At 31.9% G+C, this 12,529-nt stretch overlaps 1 protein-coding gene across 1 annotated transcript in view; it reads right to left on the bottom strand.

Annotated features, from left to right (window-relative positions):
- LOC118188782 (U1 small nuclear ribonucleoprotein 70 kDa-like) overlaps positions 1–12,115 on the bottom strand; it is a 43,864-nt gene extending 31,749 nt beyond the window's left edge. Inside the window, exons 1-3 of the mRNA XM_035359287.2 lie at positions 11,861–12,115; positions 9,786–9,848; positions 4,736–4,790 (exon numbers count right to left, since the gene is read on the bottom strand). Of these exons, the coding sequence (XP_035215178.1) occupies positions 4,736–4,790; positions 9,786–9,848; positions 11,861–12,004 (262 nt within the window). The 5' untranslated portion in view covers positions 12,005–12,115. The remainder of the gene's footprint in view (positions 1–4,735; positions 4,791–9,785; positions 9,849–11,860) is intronic.
- Between the last annotated feature and the right edge of the window lie 414 nt (positions 12,116–12,529).

Here is a 12,529-nt window from a genome sequence, read left to right as displayed (position 1 = left end):
CATTGAAGAATTTGAATGCCAAAGCAACATGCGATGCATTGTGGCAAATCTTTTCACGCACAGGAATTCCTCAAATTGTTGCTTCAGATCAAGGAACTAATTTTACTGCTTCGTTGACCCAAGAAATTTTGAAAAGGATCGGATCGTCCCCAAGGTTCTCGACTCCTTATCATCCAAGTTCAAATGGCCTGGTAGAAAGATTTAATGCTGTTTTAAAGGGAATGATACATCATACCGTTAGAGAACATTCGAAAGATTGGGAGAAACATCTACCATATTTACTTTGGGCTTACCGTGAAGTTCCTAATGCTACGACTGGTGTTAGTCCGTTCCAAATGCTTTATGGAAGACGTCCTAATGGCCCGTTGTCTATTTTGAAATCGTCATGGACTAATGAAACTCCTGTTCCTCATGGACAGTTAAGTTCAGTTACCGATTATCTGAATTATTTGAAGACGAAATTGGAAAAAGCTGCTGAATACGCAGGACTTACAGATGTTGGAAAGCAACAAGCTTATGCATTCTACCGTAACCGAAAGACTCGTCATAAAGAATTCAAGGAAGGTGACAGGGTTATAGTTTTAATCTCTGATAGCCAAAACAAAGTTTATGCCAGATGGACGAGACCTGCTACGATCATCAAAAAGCATACTGATTATAGTTACATAGTACAAATGCCTGACAATTCATCGAAGCACGTTCACGCAAACAAGATACGAGAGTTCAATACCGCTGTGAATAATGTCGATGTGATATATGATACAGATATTGATTTCGGCGAAGTTAAAAACGTTCCAAGAATTGTTCCATGGAAAGCAAAAGAACCCTATTCTAATGAGGAATGTGATTTTACACACTTTGAACTGCATAAGAAGAAAGAACTTAAGTAAATTTTAAGAAGGCATAAGAACCTAAGATCTGGTATTCCTAAAATCGCCAATGTGGGAGAACACAGCATCAAACTGAAACCTGGAAGTATGCCAGGAAAGCAGAAACCGTATCGAATACCTGAAGTTCTAAGAAATGAAGCTGATCGTCAAATAGATAAGCTTTTACAGCTAAAGCTAATAGAAAGTGAATATGTGCATCCAGTAATTTATGCGTTAACAAAATGGAACAGTAACATTATGTGTAGACTAAAAGACCATGCTGAATTTATTGATGACGTGACTTAAAATGACATGATTATATTCCCCAGTGAGTGAAGCATGACTGACGTTATGAACTATGAACTATAAGACATTTTGACTGTTTAATTTGATTTTTTTTAGCTAAAATGCTAAATTTTTTTTCTAACGTTATGTAATAGGGTTAAAGATTTAGCTAGGGTTTGCTAAAGTATTATGTTTAATGTTAATGATTGATTTGTATTGTCTCGTTTATATAACTGCTTATATGATTATGATTATGTGAAGGATTTAAGTTTGAAATGTTAATTGAATGTTACCTCTTTTTAAATGAATAGGATTACTGAATTTATGTTGAAGTAATTTTAATTTAAAATGGTAAGAATTGGTTAATTAAGTTCGAAAATTTCATGGATGTTATTTTATTTTGTTTCAAAAAATGTTTATATATGTGGATTTGACAGGTCATTGAAAGACGCAATCAAATCTTTTCGAGGGGAGGTGTCATGATGTGATGACCACGCATGCGCAGTTCAGCCGAACGGCCTGCAACGCCTCTCTCTCATGAGACTTACTAGAGAAGAGTAGTTAGTAGGTAGTAGCGAAGTAACGAAGGAAACGTGTCGTATGTCAGCTTAGATGCAAGATACGAAGTTATACTTGTGTGTTAATAAAGTTTTGTGCCGTTAAAATGGCTGTTTTATGCAACGCACACAATACGATACGTCTACAGTAGGAAGTAAATACACATCCAGAAGCTACACGCCCAACAAAAAGAAGGATATGACAGTAATATTACAAAAATGTGCTCTAACAAGAAATATGTCCACCCCTAGCTGCAATACATGGACGGCAGCGATGCACCATGCTGTCAATTAAATTGTGTCAAAAAACAGGACACAGAGCAATTCTTGTTCAAGCTCATGTAATGACAAAGCAGCAATCTGTCTCCCAAGATAGTCCCAAAGATGCTCTATCGGATTCAGGTCTCAGAATTGAGTTGGCCTTTCCATCTGCTCCATACCTCAAGATATTCTTCAGTGATGAAAGTTACTCAATGACGAAAGTTGAAAAATTAAAAAGTATCCTGTAAAAGATGCATGACTGCTTTGCAGTGCCCCCTCCAAAAAGTACATGACTGATGAAAGATTTTAATTACTTTACTGATAGAAATGCTAATATGAAAATTTTCAACACCAGTTAAAACATTTCGTACTTCCTTGTTAAAAAGGCCACTCTGTCATCTCCAAAACTGATAAACTTAATCTGAGGTTGTCCATATGATATCATCAATTCAATATTTCTTTTTCCCTCAAAAATTTTGCAGTTTTTACCTTATAATCTACTAAAAAAGCAGCAGTAATTTGAGGCATTTATGAAATGTTCCATATTTAATTTAATGTTTACTTCAGGCCATGTGATATTATTCCTTCCTTAATTATTTTCTCAATAAAGTGTTGACTATTTTAAACTTTCCATCAGTTAGGAAATGGATAGGAAACAAGCAGTTTTTTTTTTTTTTTTTTAATTATACTGTTTATTTTTCACAATTTCTCCCCTCTAAAATGTTAATCATATTTAACTTGCCATCGAATTAAAAAGAAACATCAGCTTTCCTACCCACAAGTGTACAATTCTGTACACTAGCAAAAGCACAAAAATAGCCACCAAATGCAACAGTTAGCAGGAAGCAAAGTATTTGGAGATGCAATGCACAGAGTTTTTTTATGGGAGAGGAAAGGATCTTTGTACCAATAATTTGTTTAATGATTCTAGTACTTTCTTACAATTTTTCGTTCCATATATCGTTGAGCTGAAGAACTATCTTCGATAAGATGGTGCTATAATATTAAATGTGGATGAAAACAAAACAAATGATTTGAACAACTAGAGAGAAGCTTGTTATCTGGGTTTTAAAATCAAATACTTAGTAACAGGGGGAAAAAAAAAAAATTCATCATCAACATTGATGAAAGTCTATTCATCAAACAAACGGCCAAACAGCAATATCTTGCTGAAACAATGAGTTTGGGGAAGAATCTGCAGAGAAACAAACGAATGCTTTTTTGTGCAAATACCAAAGAGAGACACCAAAATTCTAACAGTCTGATAAAAGACAGGTACACCAATGAAATACAATATATTCCGATAGCTGACATGCTTATCAGAGCAAAGAATTAAAAAATGGTGGTTTCCAACATTTTAATACAACTTTATAGATTCAACATCTCACAAATCGAATGACTTTGAGATGGCAAAACAAAATAACTCTTTTAGGAGAATTGATGTTGTGACATTATTTAGGATGAGAGCAATTATCTGGTTCTGTAACAGGATTATATATTTATCTTTGTAGGTTGAACAATGATAAATATTATTCTCTCTGCACACTATGGTTTTTCATTTATTGAAGGTTACCATAGCATATACTAATTTCTGCCAAATTAATTTTAAATGTTGCTAAATTTCACCAAATGCATATTATGATGGCCACTTTGTTAAAGTGTATCAAACATACAGAAGTTTGTAAAACTGAATATATCTGAAGAACAAAAGCCTAAAATTATTCAGATTTTAATACTGCAGAGGATTTCTACAAACACTGCTCTCAAATAACCAAATTTGTGAATTAAAATTGAAAGAATCAAACAACATTACCACTTCTTTTTTTTCAAATCATTGAGTTTGCTAAACAAAAATTCGCGAAACGTGCAAAAACTATCAAATAAATAAGAAACAAATTCGAAATTCAAACTTTGAGGTGCCCATATTCAGTAGAGGACAGTGGACATTAAAAATTCTGTAGCTGTAGATACTGTCATTTTTCGACAATACAAGAAATACACATTCAGATTCTTCATTATTAATTTTTTTTTTAACAATGCATGGTGATAACATTTGAGGGTAATAATTTGGAAAGTGATTCAGATACAAAGGTGACACAGGCAACAATTGAGTTTCCAGAGTAACAGCACCTCCGATGCGACAAAAAAGAGCAATGTCAAAAGGGCAATGAACACAAGACAATTCTTCACAGGGAAGCAAAAAAGAAGTATATGTAGCACATATGGTTTGGTTTGGTTTGGTTTATTTAATTATGGCAAAGGTCAAACAGGCTATCTGCCTAACAGAGAACGTCTTTTTAGGACTTACGAAGGGAAACTAGCTCGTATACATATTACACATGTATAGCAAATATGAATTTACAGCAATATTTCAAAAGCAGAAGCAATTCTTCTCTTTTACTTACGAAAATTAAACAATTTTACAGTTGAAGAAGGCAACAAATATCTTTAAAAGTGCAATTTACTAGTTCCCCTCAATAATTTATGAACTATTTCATATCGATTTTATGATGCAAGCACATTCTTTTGTTAACCAGAAATTATTATTTTTAGAAACAGACATTTGCAAATATTCTGCTTCAGCAAATGAAATCATTATAACATTATCATCAAACAAAACAAAGTGCATGCCAAAAAAACTAATATACTATACCTAATTTTGCATGGTTTCTTATGTTACATAAAAATAATATTTAAAGCAAAATATTTACAAGAGAAAATATTTCACAGACATAATATTTAGCATAGCAGAAAATTACTTACATAATGCTATATCTTGCTCTAATTTGTAAGCTACCTGTTCAGCTTTTTCTTTTCGCTAAAATACAATAAAGTCACTAAGAAAACTATAAAACAATAAATAAACATTAAACAATAATAAATAAAGTTAAATGAAATTCACTTTATCAATATTAGAACAACTAACCATCAGAAATTATTCTGCTCTTTGGCAGAAATTAAGAGTTCATTAATTATCAGTATTATTATTCCAAGTAATTAATACTCCAATTAACTGGAAAACATACATGCATAATATAGATACTTAAAATGACTTGAATTTTTGGAATAACAATTAATATAATTTTTAAAATACAGTAAAAACTTGTTTATGTGAAACAAATGATGTTAAAATAACATTCAATGACTGAATTCTTCAAACCTATCTATAATGAATTTTTTCCACAGTTTCGTTCTTTAGAGGTAACTATGCAGAGGTAAATATTGTATGATTAAAACAGGTGATCTTAAACTACTGTATATAGGGGGAAAAAAAAGGGGGGGGGGAAACGAAATCTGTTGCTCAGTGAAAATCACGAAGTGACTTGTAAGCATTCTGAGAACGAGATTAAAAAGACCACTCGCGTATTTCTCCCCCTTTCCTACTACTTTTAACTCAAGGCGGGAACAAATGTTCACTGTTTAAAAACAGGGAGGGAAAAAGCGTACACTGTTTACCACTGCCCACTATTTACACAGCTTAAATGATAAACATAGCATATTAAAAAGCACACATAGACGCAATATATATTATATTACCTATATCAAAGAAATTTTTAATTTCAACAATATTCTTTTTACTTAGATAAAATACTTTCCCATTTGAATATATATTTAAAATTGCTACCACCTATCAGAAGTTTCTGAATCATATGCTGAAAAAACTGGGGGGGGGTTGTGAAGGAGAAAAACATTATTAATATTATTTTAACTGATATAGATATGCATTATACTGGAAAACATACATGCATAATATAGATATGTAAAATGCATATACATTTCTTTAATAATATTGCAATTATTTCTATCTACATATTCCAAAAAAAAAAAGGGGGGGAAGCTATTTTCTATTAGTTTGAAGTAACAAAATTATACTTCACACGGTAATTAAAAAAATGAAATGAAAGCTGAAGCTTATGAATGCAAAAGCATGTGCATAAGATGGGCTTCTCGTTCATACTGACAGAACCACTCAATACTCACAATCAAAAATGAAAGCACAAGAAATATCCTGTGTGAGATAAAATGTCATGTTTTTAAAATATTTTATTTTTATAATAAAATGCAAAGTAATTAATAATACTTCTTTGAATCTTTGGGCCCAGTTATCCGAGATAATTATAAAATACTGCTTTATGTTTCTCTTAACTCATGAAAGTGATTTCTTCAATCTTTCCCTAACAACCTGGAAGGAACCCATCAAGACTTCCTTTCAAATGCCTCCATATACTCCATATAATGTGATTAGATACCTTAAAAAGTATGAAAAGAGGTGAAAACCTTAAATCTATTGCTTAATCTTTTGGTACTTTTGATAGGGATAGAAGAATGCGATCGATTCATTTTGAAGTAAACTTGATGATAAAAGTGATAATCGAGTTTCGATTTACTGTAAAGAAACCGAGAAGAAATTAGACAATGCTTTGCTGTTATGATTTAATCAAGAGTAATCCATGCATAATCGAGTCAGTCAGAGATTGCTGAATCTACAATGATAAAAATCTTGTCGGAAACTATGGTCACCATATCAAAAAATTGATAGAATAAAAGAAATGGAATTCATATGCTCATGATTTCAGGGAAAAAAAATTATCAGCTGATTACGAAGCTGCAACAAAATTCAAAGAAAAATGGAAAGCTCTTATTAACGAAAAGGCTTTATCTGATGAACAAGTTTATAATGTGGATGAAACTGGTCTGTATTGTATATTGCTTCCAGAGAAAACATTAAGACCTAGAAAAAAAGCTGCTGCACAAGGCTACAAAAAATGTAAAGATAGAGTGATAGTTGTATGCAGCAACACAGTTGGAACCCATAAACTCTCTTTGATGATTGAAGGCAAATTAACAAAGCCAAGAGTGTTTAAAAATATTAACATCAAGTCCCTGCCAGTGCACTATTGAGCTGTAAGGACTGCTTGGATGATTCAAGCGCTATTCAAAGAATGATTTTAGTCTGAGTTTGCTCCAGCTGTGACAAAACATTTCAAGTCAAAAAACTTCCCAATGGAAGTACTACTTTTATTGAACAATGCTTCATTTAATCCTAAGTGAAGATGAATTGAGGTAGTGGGTGATATTGAAGTAGTCTTCTTGCCAGCTAATTTGATGTCTCTATGGACCAGGGTGTGACAGAAAATTTAAACAGACGGTATCAAAGAAAGCTTTTAAATGCTCTCAGTGAGGAAGCTAACTCTGATTTCAATATCAATTTATTAAATCGATTAATATAAAGAAAGCTTTTCATATAATAGCTGAATCATGGTCAGAGATTGCCAAATCTACAATAAAATCTTGGTGGAAATTTAGTCATCAAAGAAACCACACAAAAAGAGGCGGTCACTACAGTTGAAGAGATAGGACTTTTCTACTAACAACCTAGTGTCACCATCCAAATGTCTCAGTGGATGCCAAGATGTTGATATCGAAGATATGGATAGGGCTTTTCTGCAAGTCAGGTGTCAGATGATGCTGTCCGTTATCAGATGATGACATCATCAGAGCTGTCACTGATGTGGTTTACGAAGATGGTGGCTCCAACATTGGTGACAATTCAACCTCCATCATATTACGTACAGATGAAGCAAAAGCATTCAAAATAGCTTTATGCTAGGCGAACCAGGTATCGGTCTCCTTCACTGACATGATGCTTTTAAAGAATGGCGAAATAATGAGTTGCTGAATTTCCAGGCTTCAGCAGAAAAAATAAAATTTAAAAAATTTGATGGCTTTCAGACTTTACTTTATGCCCAAAAGGGGCATTTTTTTTAACGTTTTGTGTGTTATCTTTATTTACTAAATATCATATTATTCGCATTTAAACCATAAAATTCAATTCAACAGCAATATTGCAAAATAATTTTTAAATGAGCATATCTTTAGAATTTCCATTACTCAGTCTCGCATGCTGGAGGAAAAAGTGTCCCCCCCCCACATCGTGTTGCCATACCTTGCTTTGAAATAGGTGAGTTTGTTAAACAAAAATGTGTGACAAAATATGAGCACTGTTGTTTTATCGCAATGAGTCTTCATTATTTAATTTCTTAAAATATAATAGACAGCTGTAATATTTGGTGGCAACAGTTTCAAAAGTGAAACAGTGCAGCAAGTGAATCAATGCAAAATACCAAAAACGAAATCAATAGCCCTACTGGGCCAACGCTCTTTGGATTAAAAAAGAAAATATATATATGTATACAAAAAAATCTCAAGGCCTTTAGATTTTATATTATGCCCAAAGAGACTTTTTTTTTTTTTTTTTTAACGTTTTGTGTGTTACCTTTATTTATTATATTCTTCGCACTTAAATCATAAAATTCAATTCAACTGCAATAACTCAAAATAATTATAAAACGAGCATGTATTCAGAATTTCCGATACACAATCTCGTGCGCTGGAGATAAAAATGTTCTTTTTTTGTTCAGTTTTGCCACTGCTCGGTTTGAAATCGTCGAGTTTCTTAATCAAAAATTTGTTAAAGTTTTACAAAATATGAAATAGATACAATTTCTTTAAATATAATACAGGGCTCTAATATTTGGTGGCAACAATTTGAAAAGTGAAACGACATTTTTAGTGAACCAACACAAAATGCCAAAACAAAATTAATAGCCCTTCTGTGCTAAGCGTGCTTTAGGCTGCTAAAAAAAAAAAAAAAAGGTAAATAGAAAAGTTTTTTAAAAAATCTGAAAGCTTTCAGATTTTACATTACGCCCAAAGAGGCATTTTTTAAACATTTTGTGTGTATCCTTTATTTATTGCATTTTTTAAACATTTTGTGTGTATCCTTTATTTATTAAATATCATGTTCTTCGCACTTACACCATAAAATTCAATTCAACAGCAATATTGGAAAATAATTTTAAAACGAGAATATCTTTAGAATTTCCAATACACAGTCGCACATGCTGGAGGAAAAAAAAAAAAAAAAAATTTTTTTTTTGTACTATGTTGCCATAGCTCACTTTGAAATCATTGAGTTTTTTGATAAAAAATTACAAAATATGATATCTATAATAAAACAAATCTCAATTCAGTTTTGTTTAGAAAAATGCTGTGTGTGTGAAAAATGCACTTTTCATTGGACTTGTGCATTCAATTTTCTATGAAACCATATGCATGCAAAATATACATTATTATCAGAAGTGAAAATGTGTGCATCCTGTGACACAAGCATACATATTATAGACACAGCTATCATCCTCTTTAAAGATATTAAGATACAGATTCATTCAGTCATTGAGGCAGTCTTTTGACAAGGGTGAACCAGGATGTGGTGCCTGCTGGTTAATTTTGCCAATAGGGGAATAATAATAATTTTTACCAGTGAATATACCCCACTACAGCAATTGTGTGAGGCAATTTTCAAAAAGCAGCTAGAATTTTCAGTCCAGACCTGACACTCAGCAATTTTACTCTTTTTTGGAACTTAGAAAAACCACTTGGGTGGTAGGCAATTCACAACCAATACTGATATTCAGCAAGCCATTTTTGGGAACTTGACATTGTTGTTTTAATGTACTGATGGAAAAAAATATTTAGACAAGCATGATTATTATGTTCAAAAATAATGCTGACCAGTGACTTGTTACCATGTGTTTGTACATGCTTCTACAACAAGAGACAAAGTTCATCTACAAGCTTGTTACCTTATTTTTTAAATTGCCGTGTATTTACCTCATTTAACTTATTTTTCTATCATATTTTTGTTCACTTATGTAGTCATTACTTAATCATTTCAAGAATAATTTGGTAAGTCAACTTTAAGCAATTTTTTAAGAAATATATAGAGACTTTAGATAACGAAAACTCATACTTTTCTTTCTTGTCTTTCTTCTCTTGTTTCAATGCGCAGTGGAGGTGGAGTATTCTTAGGATCCTATAATATACATACATAAATTATTAATTTTTAATATAAATTACAACCAAAATTATTTTTTAAATAATTACCAATAAGAATATATATTACTAAGTAACCTCAGTACACTGAGACAAATACATATGGTACAAAACAAGTAGTTTGATTATGCACAAAGATGTATCTTTTATAATAACACAAATAATTACTATGCCTGTCACATACTAGTAGAAAAGATATGTGCTAATGTAAGAACACTTATTTTCCCTTTGATCTCCCTATGAGTTTGATGGTTGCACTTTTCAATTCAATAAAAATGTTTCTTCTGTTACCGAGATCGGATTCAGAAATGTATGTATTTATATATGTATACACACATGTACATACATATACACATATATATCTAAGTCCGATTCTGATAAACAAAAAAGTACCAAAATGTTTTACATTTAAGAGTAGACAGCTCTTAAATCGATAACACTGAATATTTAAAATCTACATCAGTCTAAAGCAGCTTTTTTTACCCCTTCATACAATTCACATTTTACAGCTTTTTGCATGCCATCTTATGAGATTTAAACTGATGATCTATAATCCGTAAAAATCGATATAAATTCATTGTGCTTGAAGAGTAATGTGGCGATATGTGTTCTGCGCTGGTTTTCGGCATGATTGCATGTTGTATGGCAACCTTTTGACGTTGAAAACTCTTGGTTTGTGTCGTGCCTGTTTTGAAATGGCCTATATTGCAATGAGAGATGTGGTTGCAAGAGGGTCTGGAAGATTATTTTTAGTGGCTGTGCATGATAGAAGTAAGGAAATAGTGATACAGTGCATTAAAGAGTGGATAAAGACTTGTACAACTTATTTTTTCGGATGGCTGGAAATCTTACAAGGATTTAGGAAAAGAAGGTTTTGAACATTTATTTGTGAATCATAGTATGAATTTTGTGGATAGCAAGTCTGGCTGTCATATAAATACCATAGAGAATACATGGCGGCATGTTAAAGCTATATTCTGCTGTCCGAAAAAACATCCTATATGGTAAGTGCATTTTATTTTGTAGAATTTTATGTTCATTGTTTTTGGAATTATTTGTAATTTATTTTAGTTATTCTATTAGGTAAAATCCTAGTATACAGCACAATTTTGAAAATTATCACCAACACCTAAATGACCCGTTTAACTACTCATCATATATGTCTCGTTTATTGCTTATCATAAATTCGTCAAATCTCTTGTGCACCGGATACTAGAATTAAACCTTTTATTGTTTATTTTGTTGATTTGTGCGGGATGCCTAGACTGTGGAATTCGTAGATTCTTTTTAAGTTTACACAGAATGCTGTATACATGGTATTCTTTGAAATTTACCGTTATGTTAATTTATTAAAGCGAGGTGTGGGCAGTTTATAGATTCCTTCGCTGCCTATATTGTGCAATTTGTAGACTTTTTTTTTTTGGAAGTTAAAAGATATGGTTGTATACATGGATTCTTGTCAAATATTTTTGGTTAGAAACTTTACGTTTTTGCAATCTAAATTTTTTGTTTTTGTTTCGGATTTTTAGCTTAAATTGTGTGTTCAAAACGTGATTTTTGCATATGCGAAACAAGCTTCATAAATCAAATCAGATATACTTTTACTTCAAGCAAGATATACAGAAAGACAAAAAGGATGACTAAAGATGCTTCCCAGTACTTATACGGTTATGATTTCATATTAAGGGCAAAAAAATCACATAACATACTTCAGAAGCATATACAACTCTAAGTCCGTTAAGCTGTCAACTAAGCTACATACACTTCCATTATGGCTAAAATGTTTCAAAATTAATCTTTCTATTATAAAAGGCAGCAAATATTCAAAAAGAAAAGCGTTTATGAATTAAAAAACATTCGATAACATACAAATTTAACATTATGAAATACATAATTATATCGATAAATCCACAGTCAAATACCTAATGTAAACTTTCTACGTAGTATAATATATTCAAATATATAAGTGAAGAAAAGTAACGTACAACTTACTTCAAACTGATTTACGAAAGAAGCAATACCAGTATAACCAGCAGTTTTCTTCTCATACGGCAATTTATCCACAGGTGGTAAATATGGAATTGGATCACGCGGCGCAAAGTGTGCTAACAAATTAGGTGGAAGAAACTGTGTCATTTTGTTTAAGGTTTAAAATTAAAAATTGTTATCCCAATGGTGGTCAATCTCAAGCTTTCGTACGCTTCTTCGTTACGAAGCCTGAATTTCGGTGCCCTTTGTCCTTCTCTTCACTTCTCTTCTTCAAGGTATGTGTCTACCCTAAAATCGTCGTCCTTGGTGAAAATTTTCGCATTTTTTTTTATTTATTCATTTTATAGGTCACACATTTAGGTTTATTTAGGTTGCAAAAATGCTTTATTTTTGTTTTTACGATAACTATAAACAAAATTATAGTATAAATAATAAACCGGAATTGAAGTTAGGATGCCGGAAGTTCGCATTTAAAGGGACGTAAATGTAAACAATAAATTTAAACAGCTATTTAACAATATAAAAACTGTAACAATACATAAAATTTTAATTAAGCACAGCTTTAAACAATATAAAAGCTGTAAAAGCAACATATCTTTCACTGCGTGACAAGAGGATAAAATGACTACATAGGAAGACAGAACAATAATGAGTGTTTTAATAACCTTTTGT

Source organism: Stegodyphus dumicola, chromosome 2 (genome assembly GCF_044657685.1).
Source record: "Stegodyphus dumicola isolate Sdum_Otavi_A_Nest chromosome 2, ASM4465768v1".
Classification (NCBI taxonomy): Eukaryota; Metazoa; Arthropoda; class Arachnida; order Araneae; family Eresidae; genus Stegodyphus; species Stegodyphus dumicola.
Note: the sequence above shows the minus strand (reverse complement) of the source record. Positions and strands in the feature narration are given on the sequence as shown.